Raw genomic sequence first — 18,183 nt, 5'->3', positions numbered from 1 at the left:
GCAGTGGTCGCCAACCCGTCGATCGCGATCTACCTGTCGATCTCGCAGTCTTTACTGTCGATCCCCGAACTCTTTGGACTCACTAGCTGCGATTTCGCCGCAGGTCAGCCCAGTGTTGGTTGTTTACACTGCAGAGTGTCCGCTGCTGGTTTATCTACTGCAGTGCCTTCAAAACAATTCAGTTTATGTACTAACTAAACACTAGTCTGTCTGTGGATAACAATCAAAGCCCGTTAGAACCTTAGAACAGATGAATGGATTCAGAAAGTGAAACGCTGGAGTGCTTTTACTTTGAAACAGTGTTGTAAATACGTTTGTGTCATAGACAGATAAACATTCTGTTTTACAGAAGAATAAACAGAGAAAATCATATTTCAGCTAAGTTTTAATGTTCATCTGTTGAAATTATGTTACAAACATAAATGGTTGCAACACTTTCTGTAGGCGTTTCAAAATAAAAGCACTCCAGCGTTTCTGTTGACGGAATCCATTCTTTTGTTTAAAAAGGAGATTTTATTGTGAAATATTTGCAGGAGCAGAATATGCATGGCTTCATACTGTATAGTACTTTTATTTATTTTAGTACAAGGGACTACTTTCATACAAGGAAATAGTCACATTTATGGCCATATTCAAGTCAAAGCCCATGTAAAAAACCTTGTGCTGCAGTAGCAGCTCCTCTGCAGAACATATTGTTGAACTGAAGCTAAATATTGTGCACTGAAAGATGCTGTAAATATGAATTGATAATAATGTGAATTTTGTTCATTGAATAGATAAAGTTGCATAACTGCCTTTCTTTGTGTATATTTATTTCTTGTAAATTCAGCTTCTAACAGAAATTGCAAAAACTAATAAGTATGACCCTCCTAACTGGGTTTCCTGGAAGATATCAGGGTGGTAGATCTCGGCTTACGTTTGGAATTAAAAAGTGATCTTGGGCTCGAAAAGGTTGGTGACCACTGATCTAGAGGGTATCTCTTGATACATGGCTTTGGAGATGTCAGGTGGCTGGTGTGGCTAGTTGAGGCGGTTCAAAGTCTTATTTTTTATTTAGTTTTAGTTTTGTCTGAAGAGCAATTCAATTCAATGCAGTTCTATTTGTATAGCACCATATCATAACATACATTATCTCAAGGCACTTTACATAGAAGGTCGAGACTTTAAAAATTATAGAGAAACCCGACAGTTCCCACAATGAGCAGCACTCTGGCGACAGTTGAAGTCTAGCAGAACCAGACTCAAGGTGGGCGGTCATCTGCCTCGACTGTTTGGGGTGAGCAGAGACAAATGGGGAAGAGAGGAGAGGTGGGTGGAAAAGAGGGGAGAGAAGAGAGAGAGAGGGGGGAGAGGGAGAGGGACCAGTTGTCGGACTGGTTGTTATAATGAGAATAATAAGAGTGATAATTATACGTTGTAGATGCAATGATGTTTTTAATGATAGCAGCATCCAGTTAATATAGTAATAATAACAATGATGATGATGAATAATAGAGAGAGAGAGAGAGAGAGAGAGAGAGAGAGAGAGAGAGGTAAGACTGTGGGAGGGAAAAATACAAAGTGAATTGTAGTAAAATAAATGAAAATAAATGAAAAGCAAATGTTTTGTGTTCGAATAGGTCAGTACAGCAGCTTTCATTGAAGATGGTTGAATTTGAATGAATGTTTAGTAAATTACTTTGATTAAATATTTTTTATATTTTTAAATGCAAACAAATTATAACTATACAAATTATACAATTATAAGGATTATTAATAAATTGATATGTAGCTTCTATCCAGCAGTAAGAGCGTTCTTCAGCTGCATATAATGACAGGATCACACCCCCTGCACTCATATTGTTTTCACTATAGCTTGTTACTTATTAAATGTCAGCAGTCTCTTAATTAGTCTGCACAAAGAAGTCACAATTGTCTAAGGAAAAGCCTATCCTTGGCATCTCATCCAGCCCATATCGCAATTAGAGGTGCTGCCAACAATGATGGTCAGTGCTTTATTGTAAAATAATTTGCACCAGGGAATGAAATAATTACTCATATGATACCATGTATCATGTCAGCATTAATTAACAATAAAGTGTGGGGCTGTGTGAGGTAGAGGACATAGGCAAAACTAGTGGCTGCATGATCAAACAGGCTGGAACAGAAGCACGAGGCAGTGATGAAGACAAAGCTCTCAAGTGGAGGCTTGACCTTAGACCACAGCAGTGCTGAAAATCGTATATGTATGTGGGTTTAAGATGTGGTTTAATATAGTCCAGTAGACAATTATAAAAGCTGAGGATATGTTAGATTGTGTAAGGTTCATCATCATGGCACCTTCAACCTCTTGTCTTACACAAGTTTCTGTACTGCTGATCTCAACTCGTGTTTTCTTTTAGTCTCTGAAGGCCCCACTGTGACCTCACCTGGCGTTGCACTCACTGAGTAAAATGATGGTGTATGTGGCTGAAAACCTGACTACTGGGTGCACTGTCATGCTCAGCTCCTCACTGTGTTCCAGTTTGCCTCCCTCCTCTGCCTCCATCCCCCGTGTCCTCATATTGCAGTGTAAGCTCTGCAAAGTAAACAGACCACTGCTGTTCTCCACTGGAAGTTCCTATTTCCCTTTGCTTTGTATCACCCAGGCTCTCCCACTTGTCCTGATATGTATTCACCTCATTTACATTTCTCTCTGACTATTCTGTAAGACATCAGTTTTGCTCGAGCTATTGAGTAAATACAGCCAATGGTGTAGATACAAGCTCTAAGCAAATAATTAAGACTATTCAGTGTGTGCAATTTCATTTCAGTTTATTTCAGCTGCTTGTCATCAGTGCTTTGAAGTCAAGTGTTTGCTGTGCACACTGAGCTGCATTTGAGCTAAATAACTCAGGCCTCATAATACTGTGTGAGTAAGTCAGAGAAAAAGGGAAACTCGGGGGGGAGTCAGTGTGGCTGACCATGTGCCTTGACTGGTTGAGGTGAGAAGAGAATTGATCATGAAGAGATTCTACTATGCTTCCCTGTTTCCATGTTACCCCTTCGCCCTTTTTATTGTATATGTATGAAAATTGTCTTGGTGACAGAAAACAAATCTATAAAGCTTATTTAAAAAGCAGAAATGGGCTAGAGAGGAGAGGGGAGAGGAAATTGGAGGAGAGATGACAGAAAGTGAGTAAGGGGAAGAGAGAGAGATCAGGAGAAGTTGTGTAACTATTGGATTTAAGCTCTGCCAGAGCGGTCTTTATAATGAAAATAATACCAGTGATACTTACAGATATACAAAGGCTTTTTTGAATAATAATAATAGAAATCTATCTAATGTCTAACATATGTCTCTTTATCTTTCCATGCTTCACACTTGAATTGTATTGTATTGAATTGCGTGTGATTTGGACACATGAACAGTGAGAGCGCTGGTCGCCTGTTTGTTCAAAGTAGCAGGGGTGGCTTGGACTAATCAGCGATGTTGTCGATCATGACAATAGCGTGTTCACGAGTCTTACGACACCAGGAGTGTTCACAACAACTGATTCTCCAGTTCAGGGTCTGCGTACTGAGTTATGCTTCACTGACCTTCGCATTAACAGGTGAACAGCTCTTTGTGCAGCAGCAGTGCCTGTGGACTGTGGACTGAGTCCAGCAGCAGGTCTTTACTTGTCAAGGGTCAATTGCTGCAGGTCACTTTTACAGTTTCAGAAAGAAAGCTACAACCAACATTACCACAGGTCAAGCAAAAGTCCATTCCAAAGAGATATATTAAGAACGGCCACTGCACCAGTAACAGAAATAATAATAATCCTGCAGCTCTGGAGCCAGAGAGCCCCTCTGGTTTTCTGGTTTGGACGACCACCTGTATGGACAGGATGGGATATGGGAGAGGTTAACACTATGAGTGATAATCACTTTTGGTTACACCATTTTCCTGACCCTCTTGTGACCTGACCCTCCTCGTGTGTGTGTGTGTGTGTGTGTGTGTGTGTGTGTGTGTGTGTGTGTGTGTGTGTGCGCGCCTGCGTGTGTGCATGTGTGTGTGTGTTCATTGTTTCCGTAAAATGCCTCCCCAGAAAGTGTAATTAAAATAAATGATCGTCACAAAATCTCTCCAGTTGTCTTAGAAACTGGTGACAACCAACAGAAACCGAGGCTTACACCTGGGGCCGGGGGGATTCAATATAATAACAGCTGTCACTGCTCACTCATATCACATCCACAGGGAATACAAAGCAGGTGTGAGTGTTATTCAAGTGGAAGAAAAAGTTGTGGGAAGCAGATGCCAACATTTCATTTAATGTCAGATATATAAAAACAGACTTTAATGATGAATGGTAAAAGATAAATGGTCGCTGTTATTAATTAGTTTGAGATCCCTGTCCCCTGTTTTACCTTAAAGAATCTTGCTGCTTCATGTGGACATTTGCTCTGTGACATTACTGGTGCTTTGTGATAAAGATTGTGGTAATTTGCCACTGGCTCTATAAACAGTGGTCTATAGTTACACATGTGATGAGCATTTGTCCTTCATTAAGACTTAATGGTTCTTTTTAATGAACACTTTTTATGGATGTGTATATTTCATTTGGTGTAAGGAGGGACTGTGAGCTGCAGGTACGCATAGATTGAGAATGCTTATTTGCATAATCCATTAAAAGGGGAATTGGCCACTAACAAGAAACTGACCTAATGCCATCAGGGAATCAATTCACCCACGAGACTGTATCAGCACTGCTTCCACAATCAAATTAGGCCTACACATTACAGTCAGGAAGCATTTGTTTGAGAGCTGGCTGAATTCTGCAGAGCAAAGGACATATTCAGTATACACATTCATTTAAACAGTGCAGAAAACATTCCAGTACAGAGCCCCTTTTATGAAACTGTGCTGTTGGACAAAATGGAACAATAACATGCGACCCTGCATTTGGTGCTCGACAGATATTTTAAAAGAAAAACTTGTCCTTCATTCAGAATCAAAAAATCTTCCATTCATATCAAATGACACAGTGCCACAGAATCCAAACATAACAAAAGGTTATGTTTCTAAAAGTTAAAAGAAATGCATTGCTATTGCTCTTTTCTCACCATATAACACCCTCCACGTGCTTTTCACTAGGAGTCACATTCACTTATTCACATACACATTCAAATAGCCCTTCTATATGCAGGGCTTTTCCACCTCACATCTGAGCCTCTGATGTCACAGCCATCAGCAGCGATTTAGGCGTCAGTGTCCTGCCCGGGGACACTTTGGCATGTGGACTGGAGGAGCCGGGATCCAACCACCAACCTTTTGACGCCACAGTTGTAGTCTTCACAAAATCAAGATTTTCATGCCCAGCCTGTTGAAACATAGGTACATATACAGTAATATATAACCCACCTATATTTTTGAAATGAAATGCTGAAAAGGTTCATTTACTGACATCATGTGACCCCATTTGACCAGTTAAACTGCCTCCAGGTTTTACAGCCCTGTGAGACTTACCACTCGAAGCAACGGTGAACTGCGAATCAACTGGAGGACCAGGCTGTCTGGACCTAACAGTGGATGTTAAATGGACTGCATTTATGTAGCACTTTTCTCTCTTAATGACCACTCAAAGTGCTTTATATGATGAGTGACTTTAACACACACATTCATACAGCACCTCTCTCTCTCTCTCTCTCTCTCTCTCTCTCTCTCTCTCTCTCTCTCTCTCTTATATATATATATATATATATAGCGCCTCTTCAACCCTCTATCAACGTGCCCACATTGATTGCATAGTTCAGTGTCTTGCACAAAGAGACACAAGCAGACTGGAGGAGCTGAAGAACGAACCCCCAACTTTCTGATTAGCGGACAACCAGTTCAACATCACTACCGCCCAATCCCGAGATGATAACCACCTGAAATACACCAAAACCTTTCAGGAAATTCTTTATATCTTTTTTACCCTTTTATTCGTTCAGAATCTAGTTGAACAATCAGCTGCTTTAGTTTGAACCCTATGCATTTTCAAGAAATACCTAAGCCTCTGACCTGCTTTTGGTTGATAATTATAGAGCGCTATTTTAGTCTTGATGACCACTCCAAGTTCTTTAAAGCACAGCTTTGCCATTCACCCATCCACGAAAACATTCATACAGTGCATCTAAGTGCATAATTTTCTCTATTATACACTACCGGCACAGCCATTAGGGCACATTTGGGGTTCTGTATGTTGCCCAAGGACACTTAGGCATGGGGCATGTGGGATACTGGGATCAAACTGCCAACCTTCTGGTAAGTGGACGACCCACTCTACCCCCTGAGGCACACAGCCACCCAATAGCTCTCTGTGAAGGTCTGAAGTCGAAGGTCAGTTGAAAACCTTTTGGAGCCTCATACTGTTTGTTGTGATTCCTGATGTCTCTGCAACAAAGGTGGCCACAATTATAAGAGAGAGACAAAAGTTTGTGAAAATACCACAATTTAATTCTCAGCTTCAACTAACACAGCCAGCATACTTGTTATGGTTGTTCTTCAAAGACCGCCCAAGGGTTGTTTTGTAGTTTGGTCCTGCTGTGTGAGCCACTGACTGAGTATTTGGCTAACTTTGATCTCTAATCTTTTGCACTGTCATAGCCTGAACTCGTAATAATATTACATTAAAGAGTTATCCTATTGTCATACTGAGGCTGAGCAGCTGGCATCTGAATATTTATATCAGGGTGCGTATGTCACATGGAGCAGGCGGCAGCATAATATGAGTAGTTCTTATATGTAAGCAATGCATGAGCATGTTGTTTTAAAATTATGTAATTCACTTTGATATCCATCACTTGACGAGCTCCCACATGGCAAACTAATAGTTAGCAATGTTGTCACTTTTCCACAAGTGCAATGTGCGTCGTAATATATTATGCAGGGTCTGTTTTGTCAGCTTAAAAGGTGAAGAAGATATCGGCCTTCTGTTCCTGCCAGCCATTTAATTCCTGTATGACTTGTGCCATATGCCCTTCAAAGCTCGAGTGGTCGTTTAGCATGCACCCTAAATATTATCCACCATGGCTTCCCTCAATTACCATCTGTCTATGTGGAAAGCGACTGGCTCAGTTTCACCTGACTTTGGAAACAAAAAGTTGTGCGCCAGACAGTCGAGCCTGTTGTTCAAACACCTCTCAATGTCAATAAACAGATTCATAATGTAAACACAAACAACATTTAATCTTTACACTTGTTTGCCAGAAGGATCACAGACATGAACAGATTCAAGTCGGTTTGAGATGTGTACTTAGTAGTAGTTTATTTTTATTATTAAGTAATGAATTTCACATGGATGAATTGTAGTATTGGCAGGCATTTCCTTTATTGGAAAATGAAAGAACTCTTTCACGCCTGTCACATGTGCTCAGTGTGAACCTGCTCACATCTGTGAAGAGAACTATCCTCCAGTGGCAGACCTGCCAATTCTGGTGTTCTCTGGCGAATGCCAATCGAGCTACATGGTGCTGAGCTGTGAGTACAGGTCCCAATAGAAGACATTGTGCCCTCATGGAATCTGTTTCTGACAGTTTGGTCAGAAACATACACACCTGTAGCCTGCTGGAGGTCATTGTATTGGGCTCTGGCAGTGCTCCTGCTGTTCCTCCTGCACAAAGGAGCAGATACCAGTCCTGCTGCTGGGTTGATGCCCTTCTACGGCCCTGTCCAGCTGTCCTTATGTAACTGCCGGTCTCCTGGTGTCTCCTCCATGCTCTTGAGACTGTGCTGGGAGACACAGCTCATGCTACCAGTAGTGACAAGCAACTGTCTGTGGTCACCACATGTGAAACCATTCCCTTTTTGGGGGTTGTTTTGCTTTTGCCTCTCTATTGCACCTGTTGTCACTTTCATTTGCACCAAAGCAGTGACATTGATTCACAATCACCTGTGCTTCCTAAGTGGACCGATGACTTATTATATGTTATACTGTTACAATTAATTGTTGAGCAGTGTATTCTTATAACAATTTGCATTTCTTGCATACATATTTACTCTTTAAAGTGAAATTAAACCCAATGTCACAGACACTATTTTACTCATACAGGTTTTTGCGTTTTTTTTCATTGTGTAATTTGCTGGTATTGTTACACTCGTAACTGAAGGACAGGGCTAAAACATTATGAATTTCCTCCATGCACAGCTAAATAACAGCTAAAACTGATTGATCGCCACATATCCTCCTATTTACAAAATCTCTTGTCCATGTTCTTTACACAATTTTAACAAAGCATTGTGTGCAGGTGTTTAAAACCCCAAAAAGAACTACAGGCAACAAAAAGAAAAAGTAGTTTAACTTTAATGTGTTTGATTTAGATTTTTTTTTTAAACAAGAATGCAGCCTTGCAGGAAAATGCACCTGTGACAACTGCATGAAACAATTAAACAGCAGGAAACTGTGGCTACAGCAGTAATACCCCCCATGGGATTGGTGCTATCAGGGGAGCTCTACGGCTGTGTGGTAATTGTCAGACCCTCATGGGACATGGGCGGGGAGTAGTCCTTAAGTCCATGTACTACATTAATCACATTGCAGTGGTACATGCATAGGAGAGGAATAAATGCCATGAGAATACCAAGTATCCAAGTTAAATACATGGCTTTCAGCTAATGCACAGGCTTCATAAAGTATCAATACCAGTTAGGGCCCCTTACCCTTAACATAAGAGGTCACATCCTGGACTGATCACATTCTCTGTCTCACAAGCATTGTGCCACATCAGTGCTGCCAATTATGTGGCTCTGTCAGTGGACATGAAAAGTGTTTATCTCTCTGGAGATAAAGATTTCCATTGAAGTTATTTTTGAGTTGTTTTTAAGGTCTATTTTTAAAAGCCTTCTGTTGCCGACCAAAGGTCTTGAGCGCCTGAAACTGCTTTCTTTGTAAGTACAATTGAGCGCTAAAAAGCCTTTTCTCCCAACACTGTCACATCTGTGAGTGTGATTACCATTCTTGTGTTTATCTCTACATTTGGTTTGGTAAATGCTCTAAACAATGCCATTCTAGTAAAGAAAAGTATGAAACTAGTGTGTAATCCGGGAAAAGCGCTCACACGACAGGTAAAGGAGGATGGGACAGTAAGATGATTGCCTGTACCCAGCCACCTCCTTCGAGACCAAACACATCCAGAGAATATGGCAACCCTGGCCTCCATATTGTAGCAGTGTTATCACCCCCAGGGGAAACTAGTAAAAGGAGAGTGAAGGTGATCCAAGAGGGTCATCAAAAAGAGATAAAGACGATGGCAGATGCAGCTAAACTTTAGTGTGCCCTTCAACACCCAGACTCATGCCCCAGGCAGAGGTATTGGTGGAATGTGACCGCAAGGTGATGGAGAAGACAAAAGGCCAGTGGCTGGTGTCAGCAGGAAACCAGTCCTGGGGGAGGACCATGCTCGGCAGGGCAGCTGGAGTGTCTTTAGCCATCAAAAGGACCATGGACCGTTTCAAGTACCTTCTGCTAGGTACCGAATTCAACTTAGAGAATAACCACAGGGCTTTGCAGTGGTTAGAAACCATGGAAGTCTGCAATTACCTGCTGGCTGCTGTCTGCAAAGACACACTACTTCACATCAAGTGTCCTCAAGTGTCTTATTCAAGTCCCACATCCTGTCCCCATCCCTGTGCTCTGAAAAGGACAAACCCACTTCAACACCGCCACACATATACTTACAGGTTCTGCAAAAGGTTTGTGTACTGAAATATGTGCACAATTTGTATGCAGAAATAAAATTTTAGATATATAGTCCAGTTCATCAGTATTTGTAATATGAAAATTAATAAAAATAATAAAAATTGACAATAAAGTGCTATGTCTCAGCTTTAATTTGATAAGGTTTACATCTATAGATATGAAAAGGTGTGAAAAATATAGCTCATTTTTCTGGGAAGAGGATAATCATTAGACTCAAAAACAGCAGAACAGATATCAAAGGAACTTTGCCTAAAGCGTGGGTTTTGTACATTTTAAAGAGATCAGGTGTGTACAGGAAAACTAGAGAATGGCAGATGCCCCAGTGGACCAGATGTTGACCTGTGGAAAATTATTTGAGTTGTTCTTTACTACACATCAAGTCAAGAATGCTCTTTGGGATGTAGGCGGACAGGCGGATTTGGCGCAAGATGCAAACCTCTGCTTTACATTAAACATAGAAAGGCCAAGAACCCCAAAAAACAACAAATCATAACAAAATAGGAGGTGAGAGAAGATAAAACAGCTTAAGACACAAAGCACCACCACATGTCAAACATGGTCCTGGTTCAGTTTTGGCTGGCAAAGCTCTAACGGAGCTGGCACACTCATTTATTGAAGATTTCACTGCTGACAAAGGCAACATGTTGGTGCGGAGGTGTATATGATCAATCTAAGCTCAGATTCAGCAAAATACAACCTAAAGATATACAGTTGAAGAGGTGGAATATCTTCGACTGGCTGAGTGGGTCACTTGATCTCAGTCCAGCTGACCTGAATTCCACCTGCAGAAGAGCAGACTGAAGGCAAAGAGTGAAATACAATGAAGAGCTAAAGGAGGCTGCAGTTACGAATCACCAGAGATGATACAGAGAGTCTGATGATGTCTGTGGGTCGAAGAGGAAAGGGAATTAAACCCCAAAATGTAAAATATGAGGATTTTATTAGGCTTCATGTTTATTTCTACTATTACTTGTGAATTCTCAAACTGTGGACTCTCAGTGGCTATAGCTCCCACACGTCTTTCTGTTTTGATCTAAATGTGCCATCCATCAAGTTTTAAATCCTGCATTAAAACCATCATTAAAACCCTAACGCCGCATGAATGCTTTAACAGTAATGATATAGAACTTACTACATTCGGACATTCAAAGTCACTCACATTCTGACTCCAAGTTAAAGTTGTTGGTTATTATACAATCCTGACTAAATACTGCATATATCCAGCTTAATTGTGAATGACTCTCATTCAATACTTGTATTTATAGTTCATTAAAGAGGTTATTTTGATTTCTTTTGAAGCATTTTTCGTTCTGGTACGAGACACTTTGTTGCCATTTGGTTGTTTTTAAGTACAGTAATTAACCTAAGACTTTCAATGGATATTGGCAGTTGCAGTCACACCGTAGTCAACAAAAAGTCAAAGAAGCTAAGGGCCAGTGCAGTTGTATGCAGAAATGAATGATAATTACAGGTTTGTCTCCTTTTTTCTGTGCATTTGTCATTTTTCTCATTTCTCTGCAATTTTAGGCCTTGACATATGCAAACATGCTAAAGTTTGGTTTCATTTATGATTTTAAAACAGAAAAAAAACGATATACAACATCAAGCCCAGCTAACAGCCAGTACCTCTGTGCCAAGTTCTAATAATTGTTCTGCTTTTTTTTCTTTTCCTGCTTGTGCCAGAGCAAAATGTGCCGACAGAACCTCACTGCTGTGTGAAGAATACACTGGGACACATTTACAAAAGCTTCTGCATCCGTTTTTCAGATGTGACAGATTTGGCTACGGACATATGCATTGTTTTGATCAACAAGCACAGCAGGCCAGGGTCACAGTTTCATCAAATGTGTTCGCAAGAATTCGCACAAACACACAATAGTGAAAAGAGAGGTCGGTTATGTAACAGCCAAATAGATTATGTAGTGACCATTATGTTGGGAAAATCCTTAGAATATATATAAAGAAAGAAGGAAAGTTGTGCTGGGAGCATCCAGAAAGCTGTGTTGTGTCAGCTACGGAACAATATTATAGTCCACAGTCATGCTAGTAGCTCGGTGAGGTTTAAACACAGTAGTGCTTGGAGCTAAATGCCAACATCATCTTATTAAGATGCTCACTGTTACAATGACAACATGCTATTGTTATCAAATGATATTTAGTAAGTTTACCAATTTAGATTGTGAACGTGTGAAATGTCCTAATTAGCACTAAACACAAACTGCAGCTGAGGCTGATGGGAAACTAGCCTTTGGCTAAATGGAATGTCAGGGATCAGCCAAAGTCAGTAGAACTTCTCCTCTCTGGGGACCTTTAATATCTGTGAAGTATAGCTTAGCAGTCCTTTCCATAAATCGATTTATTTCACTCAAAACCAAAAATGTCAACCTCATGGTAGCAGAGTTCATCATCTCAGAAGGTCTTCACGAAATGTCCTAGCCATGCACATAACAATCATTGAGATTGTCAGTGTGATCCAAAGTGATGGACTGACTGATTGTCCCTGCCATCCTCAGAGCCATGCTGCCAGTATGATTTAAATACACCGATAGCCCTAAGAACCCATTCAAAGTACAAAATATGGTGAACACATCATCTGTTCAATTAGAAACCAAGCAGGGGATTGTCAGATTCAGACAAATGCATGCTTAAAGTATACGGCCAAAGCAGGTTGAGGAGGTGGATTATTCCCACTGGCCGAGTCAGTCACTTGATCTCAACCCAGCTGGGCTGAATTCCACCTGCTGAAGAGTTTGATGTTAACTAAATTCAGAATACTTTACGTCCTAGTTTTTTTTTGTGCCATTCTTTAAGTCTGAAACAGCCAGTTCATGTAACTCTTGTGCATAAATAATGTCATTCTAGAACTGTAAGAGTGCTTTTACACATTGCAAATGGTTGCACTGTCAGACTTCACAAATAATTGAACACTCAAATCTCGGCTTGTATTTGGTAAATTTGAATCAATACCATGATTACAAAACGTTACACAGGTACTTTGAAATCATATTTAATAGTGATTGCACCATTCAACTAATCTGGAAGCCGAACATGGACCACATCATTTCTGTTGCCTGCTGAAGGGTTTATTTTAGCAAAGTGTACCGAGAACAAAAATTAAAAAGCTTGACTGTGTAATTCAAATTGGTGCCTGTCAGCCTCTATCAATTTGAAGTCAACATAGCTTTTTAACAAATTGTCCCTTTTGAGTTTTAATTGACTTTTTACAACCTACTCTGATCTCTGTCATGGAAAGAAGTTGTATCCTACAGTATGTGGTCTTTTCCGTTGTAATAGCTGCAATTGGACTACAGTAATCTTTCTTTACAGAGCTGCACAGAGTGGCGTCTCAGCAGCAGAGCTCCTTAAGCTAATGGCTAATATTGCCGAGGTGCTCCACTGAGTGCTTTTAGATGCTCATTTGTACCGGCTGCCACTCAGGCACTGTAATTCCTCTCCCATTAGTCATCCAGTCATGCTATTTGGAACTGATGTCGCATTGATGTCTTAGATTTGCTTATCCAGAGTAATATATGAGGATTATGACTTCTTTATATTCATTTGTATGGGTGTGTTGGGTTGACATTTATATCATAATGCATAGATTGTTACCATGCCAGGTCATTATCCAATTCTTTATGTAAACTTCCCATGTGGTCACCTCTGCTGTGCATTCTGTGCTTACAGTGGAAGGACTGATGTTTCCTAAAAGGAATAAACAATGAAGTCTAGTCCTGTATTGTATTCACTTCTGTTTTCAAATTGTGGTCCGGATGCTGACACTTTACTGTTAACAATGTGAGAAAGTACACACACACACAGGCAGGTGCTTACACAGACACAAACACACACACATCCAGTCTCAGCAGTGGATTTAAGTGGGAATCAGCAGATCCACACACCAGAAGCTGCCTTCGTTTGTTGGAGTAAAAACTAGAGTTTCAGGCTGTCAGCACAGTTTAAATCTGAATCTGAAATCTCTGAATAGGGAAAAAGAGGGAATAGTTTCATAAACAAAAACAGTCATTTTTTTCAGGGAACTGAGATAAACATTTTAAAGGACCAGTGATAAAGTATAACTTGGAGGGCAGACTCTTGGCAGAATACTGGAGCAGAGTAGGGATTAGTTTTCAAAGGTTTAATGTAAAACTCATAACAAAGAATGAATTAGCTGACAAAGTGAATGATCACAGAGTCCAGAGTCTAACAGGCTAGTGATCAGTCTTCCAGAATCCAGGTCCAGAGTTCAGAGAGTAGGCAGAGACAACGGCTGGCACCAGTCCAGTACAGAAGAGAGTTAGTGAGAACTGGCTGAGCGTGGCAGTAGCAGAAGGTAGAAGATCCTCGACATAGGCAAAAAACACAGTGATTAATATTTAGGCGGACAGGTAAGTAACAGAAGTTTCAAAAAGATTTTGAAAAAGGCAGAAGGTAGGAGTAGGCCAAGCGTTTCTACCCCTATGATGAATGATCTGGTCCTTGTATAAAGCAGGAGGTGGTCACATTGACAAGGTGATGAGACACAGGGGCGATTCGCAAGAGAGAAAGAATCCGGAGGCGACATTCAGCCAGCGACACACTCTGCCAGGAACAGGACCCAGTAGGGGACAGGCAACAGCAGCAAGAAACCAGGAAGTAGAAGCAAAGACACGAACAAATCCAAAGGCAGACTGCACAATTATCAACAACCAGTGTGTAGGATTAAGGAGTATAATATTCATAATGGTGTTTTCATTGGTGTATAATTACCTGAAACTGAGAATCATTGGGTTTTGGGTCTACAAGTGTGTATTCTTCCACGGAGTTTGCATTGCTCATATAGCAAATGACAGACACAAGGAAACACAAGCTCTAAAAAGGCTCTTTCAATTTTCATGTTACCTGAAGACCATCCTAGTTTGGAGGGGTGAGGGGAGGGGTATTCAGTTGGATGCAATCTGCAACTTTACCACTGGATGTCACTACTTTATATGCATATAAACTTTAAATCTGGGGGTTTTGGCTGTATTTATATATTTGTACTAGTACCAACCAAAGGTTGAAATAAGAAATGCCAGTTTGAATCAAGGGAAGTGTTTGTCTGCATACGCTCAGTAAAAGAAAAGATACGTCAGATCCCACGAATAGATGAGAAGTCAGAATTAAACACAATGTTAACACAACATTATTATATTTTCAACTTAGGTGTCCACAACAAGTAGAATTTCTCTCTTGATTGTAGTGTTCCAAAGCATAGTAGACTCAAACAAACAGTAATGCAGTTTGCAGCCTAGATTGTAATAATCCAGTGTACTCGAAAGCTAATGAGGTAATTAAACTATAATTTGAAAGTAGACCTCCACCCTTGGCCATCATTAAAGCAGCCAGCCAGTACCAGATAGTAAGTAACTCAAAAACATTTTGTCACCCACACTCTGTCTAATGTAGTTATCCATGATGAAAATGTTCAATTACCAGTGCTAGTTGTTCCCCGGGTTATATGTAACAAGCTGATTATCCCCAGCCCACAACCTTTGCAGTGAATCCCCAGCCAACAGTGTCCACAGCTGAGGATTTGGAAAACACAATGATATTATGCTAATGTTGAGCTATTGCTGGATTGACATTTCCACTGATTGGGATTAGTGCTCCTATCCATTTCCCCACCCACGCTGCAATATCTCAAGGTCTCTCTGTCACCAGAACATGCTTTTAACATCCCCAGTGTCAGGGCTAATTTGTGGTGTTACTCAAGTGGGCTTGTTTCGAGGCAATATATTTATTTTCTTTGTGTAATGAGTCGATGCTCTGGGCTGTCTGCCTTCTGGGGACATTCGGAAACGGCAAATCCCCAAATCACAAACTCCCACTGTGGTCCGTCGAGATTAAAAAAAAAAGTTTTAATTCAGCTCTTGAGATCTTTATGAAGGATAACCAGAGTCATTAATCATTATATGAGAAGAGGAGATATCAAACATGTTCTTAGGTTATCTACCCAACTTATATTCACTTGTGTCTGCAAATTCATTACTTGACAATAAGTGCATTTTGATTCAATCTGCCAGTTTTTTTTTTTAAACATCCCAAGTACTATAGAATATCTGCACAGGAAGGAGGGCTAGTTTTGACTTTAACTTTCTATTTAAATCAGTCACGTCACTTGAGCACTTAAACCTTGTGCCTGGAGACAACAAATCCGTAACAGAGAGCCTGAATTACAAACTTGCAAACTGGATATATGCATGGAAAGTGGATAACCTGTCGTGGGTTGTCTAACAAAGAGTAAATATGTGGAACCTGCATTGTTTTTTTTTGTTTTTTAACTCTACTTGAACTTATCTCCACAGGCACCCATGCATTTGTGACGGAGGAAGAAAACCTGGAGCTGACAACCGTCACCAAAGAGCAGTCAGGGTCATATGAGTGTATCGCTTCGAATGACATCTCCAGCCCCGATGTCAGGACAGTGCAAGTCACCGTCAACTGTAAGTGCCAACGTTATCACATCCATGGTCAAGTATTTAAGGGGACAATGATCATGACATATGGGGCTCACACACACACCCACACCCACCCACACACACACACACACACAAACAAACAAAGCTAACAGCTTTTTCATGGATAAGCAATATTCTCAAATAAACCCTGACTGATCTGTTGAACAAGCTTGAAAATGGTCAGTGTTTGTAAACCATTTTGTCCACAGTCCTCATCCTAACCACCTCTGAATGGGAACTCGTTGGACTTGTCATAAAAAAGTCTGAACTACTGAAACGAAATCAAAACTTAAGAGGCTGAAAGTATTTTTGAATTTACTGTTATGGTGTATCTGCAGTCTTTATGAATAAGCAACTGCTCTCACAGTTATGCTGGGAGTATAAAAGGATTTACACAGACAAATGAGAATTGTGAGGCTTCGTGCTTTCAAAAGTCGAGTACTTCCTCATGGCCGAATGGAGAGTCAACTGGACGCCATCCCACATAATGAAACTAACTCCCTCACAGTCTGCATTTGTGTCTCTGCTTGTTCATCAAATTGTCAGTTCACACTTAAATAGGAGTATGAAGAAGCCCAAAACACAAAGCAATTTAAAAATCTTGTTTCACTGTATTTTATAGATCCGCCCTTCATTTCTAAGGCGAGGAGTACAGGTACTCCAGTTGGACAGAAAGGAGTCCTGCAGTGTGAAGCCTCTGCCGTCCCGAGGGCAGATTTTGAGTGGTACAAAGAAGACCGCAGGCAAGTTTCTCCTCTGAGCTCTTCACCAGACGCTGTAATACTGACTGCTGTAGGCTGTGCACTTACTTTAATTGAAATATTCCAGACCCGATCCTCTTTGTTGATGTAATACCTTGTTACTGTTATTCTTGTTTCAAATTATCTGCATCTGATGTAATCAGATGAGTCCTCATGCCCTGCATTTTCCGGATATGTATTTAATCACATTATGAACACTTAAAAAGGACAAAAATAAAGAAATTATTTGCAGAGCAGATTGGACACCGGTGCAGCACTCGGTTTGTGACAGTGCGGTGTTTGGCTTGGAGGTTCTGAGAATATTCTAGGAGAATGGAGCTTTTTGCTGAAAGCTGGAGACTTGAAAGATGTTCATGAGCAGATATAAGAGCTGATATAAACACAGGCTATGTTGCACTGTGAAATGATCCCTGACGCTGACAGGCGCATTGCCCGTCAGTCCCCAAAAGACAAAATGCGTCCTCAAGAATAAAAAGATGGAGGAAGCTGATAAAATAAACGACTGGCATCCTTAAACATGAAATAAGGCAATGAAACAGGAGCAGAGGAACAGGAAAAGCAATGAGTGACAGAGAAGGAAAGTTTTGGTGCACTGACGGATGAAGATCACAAATGGACAATTACTTCAATAAGTCAGTGAGCTGTTATAGAGTTTTAGCTCTATTATGAAAAACTCTTTATAGCCTGCAGGTGTGAATGTTTTTCCAACTTTGTGCAGAGATAATGCTGGAGGTTTGACAAAATGCCAAAGCAAAACAATACAGAAAACCAAAGTTTTTTTTCTTTTCTCCTCCTCTCTTTCGTTTACAGGCTCTTCAATGGCCTAAATGGGGTTAAGATTGAGAATCAAGGTAAACAGTCAATGCTCGTCTTTTTCAACGTCTCAGAAGAGGACTATGGAAACTACACCTGCGTTGCCATGAACACCATGGGAATCACTAATGCAAGCATAATCCTTTATGGTAAGAATATATATATTTATGGTAAGAATATATATATAATAATATGTAAATTATATCTTCTTTGCATACAAGCAGTTGTACACATATTTAAAAAAGTCACCCACTTTATATTGTACACTGTTTTTATATATTTTAATTCCTACCATTCATTAACTTCCATGGACACCTGAAGAAATAAACCATTTTTCATATATGTTCCAGTCAATCTCCATTCATTCTGAGACAATGCTGTGGTCCCAGCACTGGTTTGAACTGGAGACATTCTTACCCTGTTGATGGACAATGTGTTGTGTCATTCTCCCCC

The 18,183-nt window shown here is 40.4% G+C and overlaps 1 protein-coding gene across 3 annotated transcripts in view; it reads left to right on the top strand.

The window, feature by feature from the left end:
• opcml (opioid binding protein/cell adhesion molecule-like) overlaps window positions 1–18,183 on the top strand; it is a 324,664-nt gene that overhangs the window by 303,854 nt on the left and 2,627 nt on the right. For all 3 annotated transcript variants that reach the window (XM_035178053.2, XM_035178054.2, XM_035178052.2), the window contains 3 exons: window positions 16,004–16,141; window positions 16,779–16,899; window positions 17,728–17,879. In XM_035178053.2, coding sequence (XP_035033944.1) covers window positions 16,004–16,141; window positions 16,779–16,899; window positions 17,728–17,879 — 411 coding nt within the window. The remainder of the gene's footprint in view (window positions 1–16,003; window positions 16,142–16,778; window positions 16,900–17,727; window positions 17,880–18,183) is intronic.

This window comes from Hippoglossus stenolepis, chromosome 15, assembly GCF_022539355.2.
Source record: "Hippoglossus stenolepis isolate QCI-W04-F060 chromosome 15, HSTE1.2, whole genome shotgun sequence".
Lineage (NCBI taxonomy): Eukaryota > Metazoa > Chordata > Actinopteri > Pleuronectiformes > Pleuronectidae > Hippoglossus > Hippoglossus stenolepis.
The sequence above is the reverse complement of the archived record's forward strand: the minus strand, read 5'-3'. Positions and strand labels throughout refer to the sequence as shown.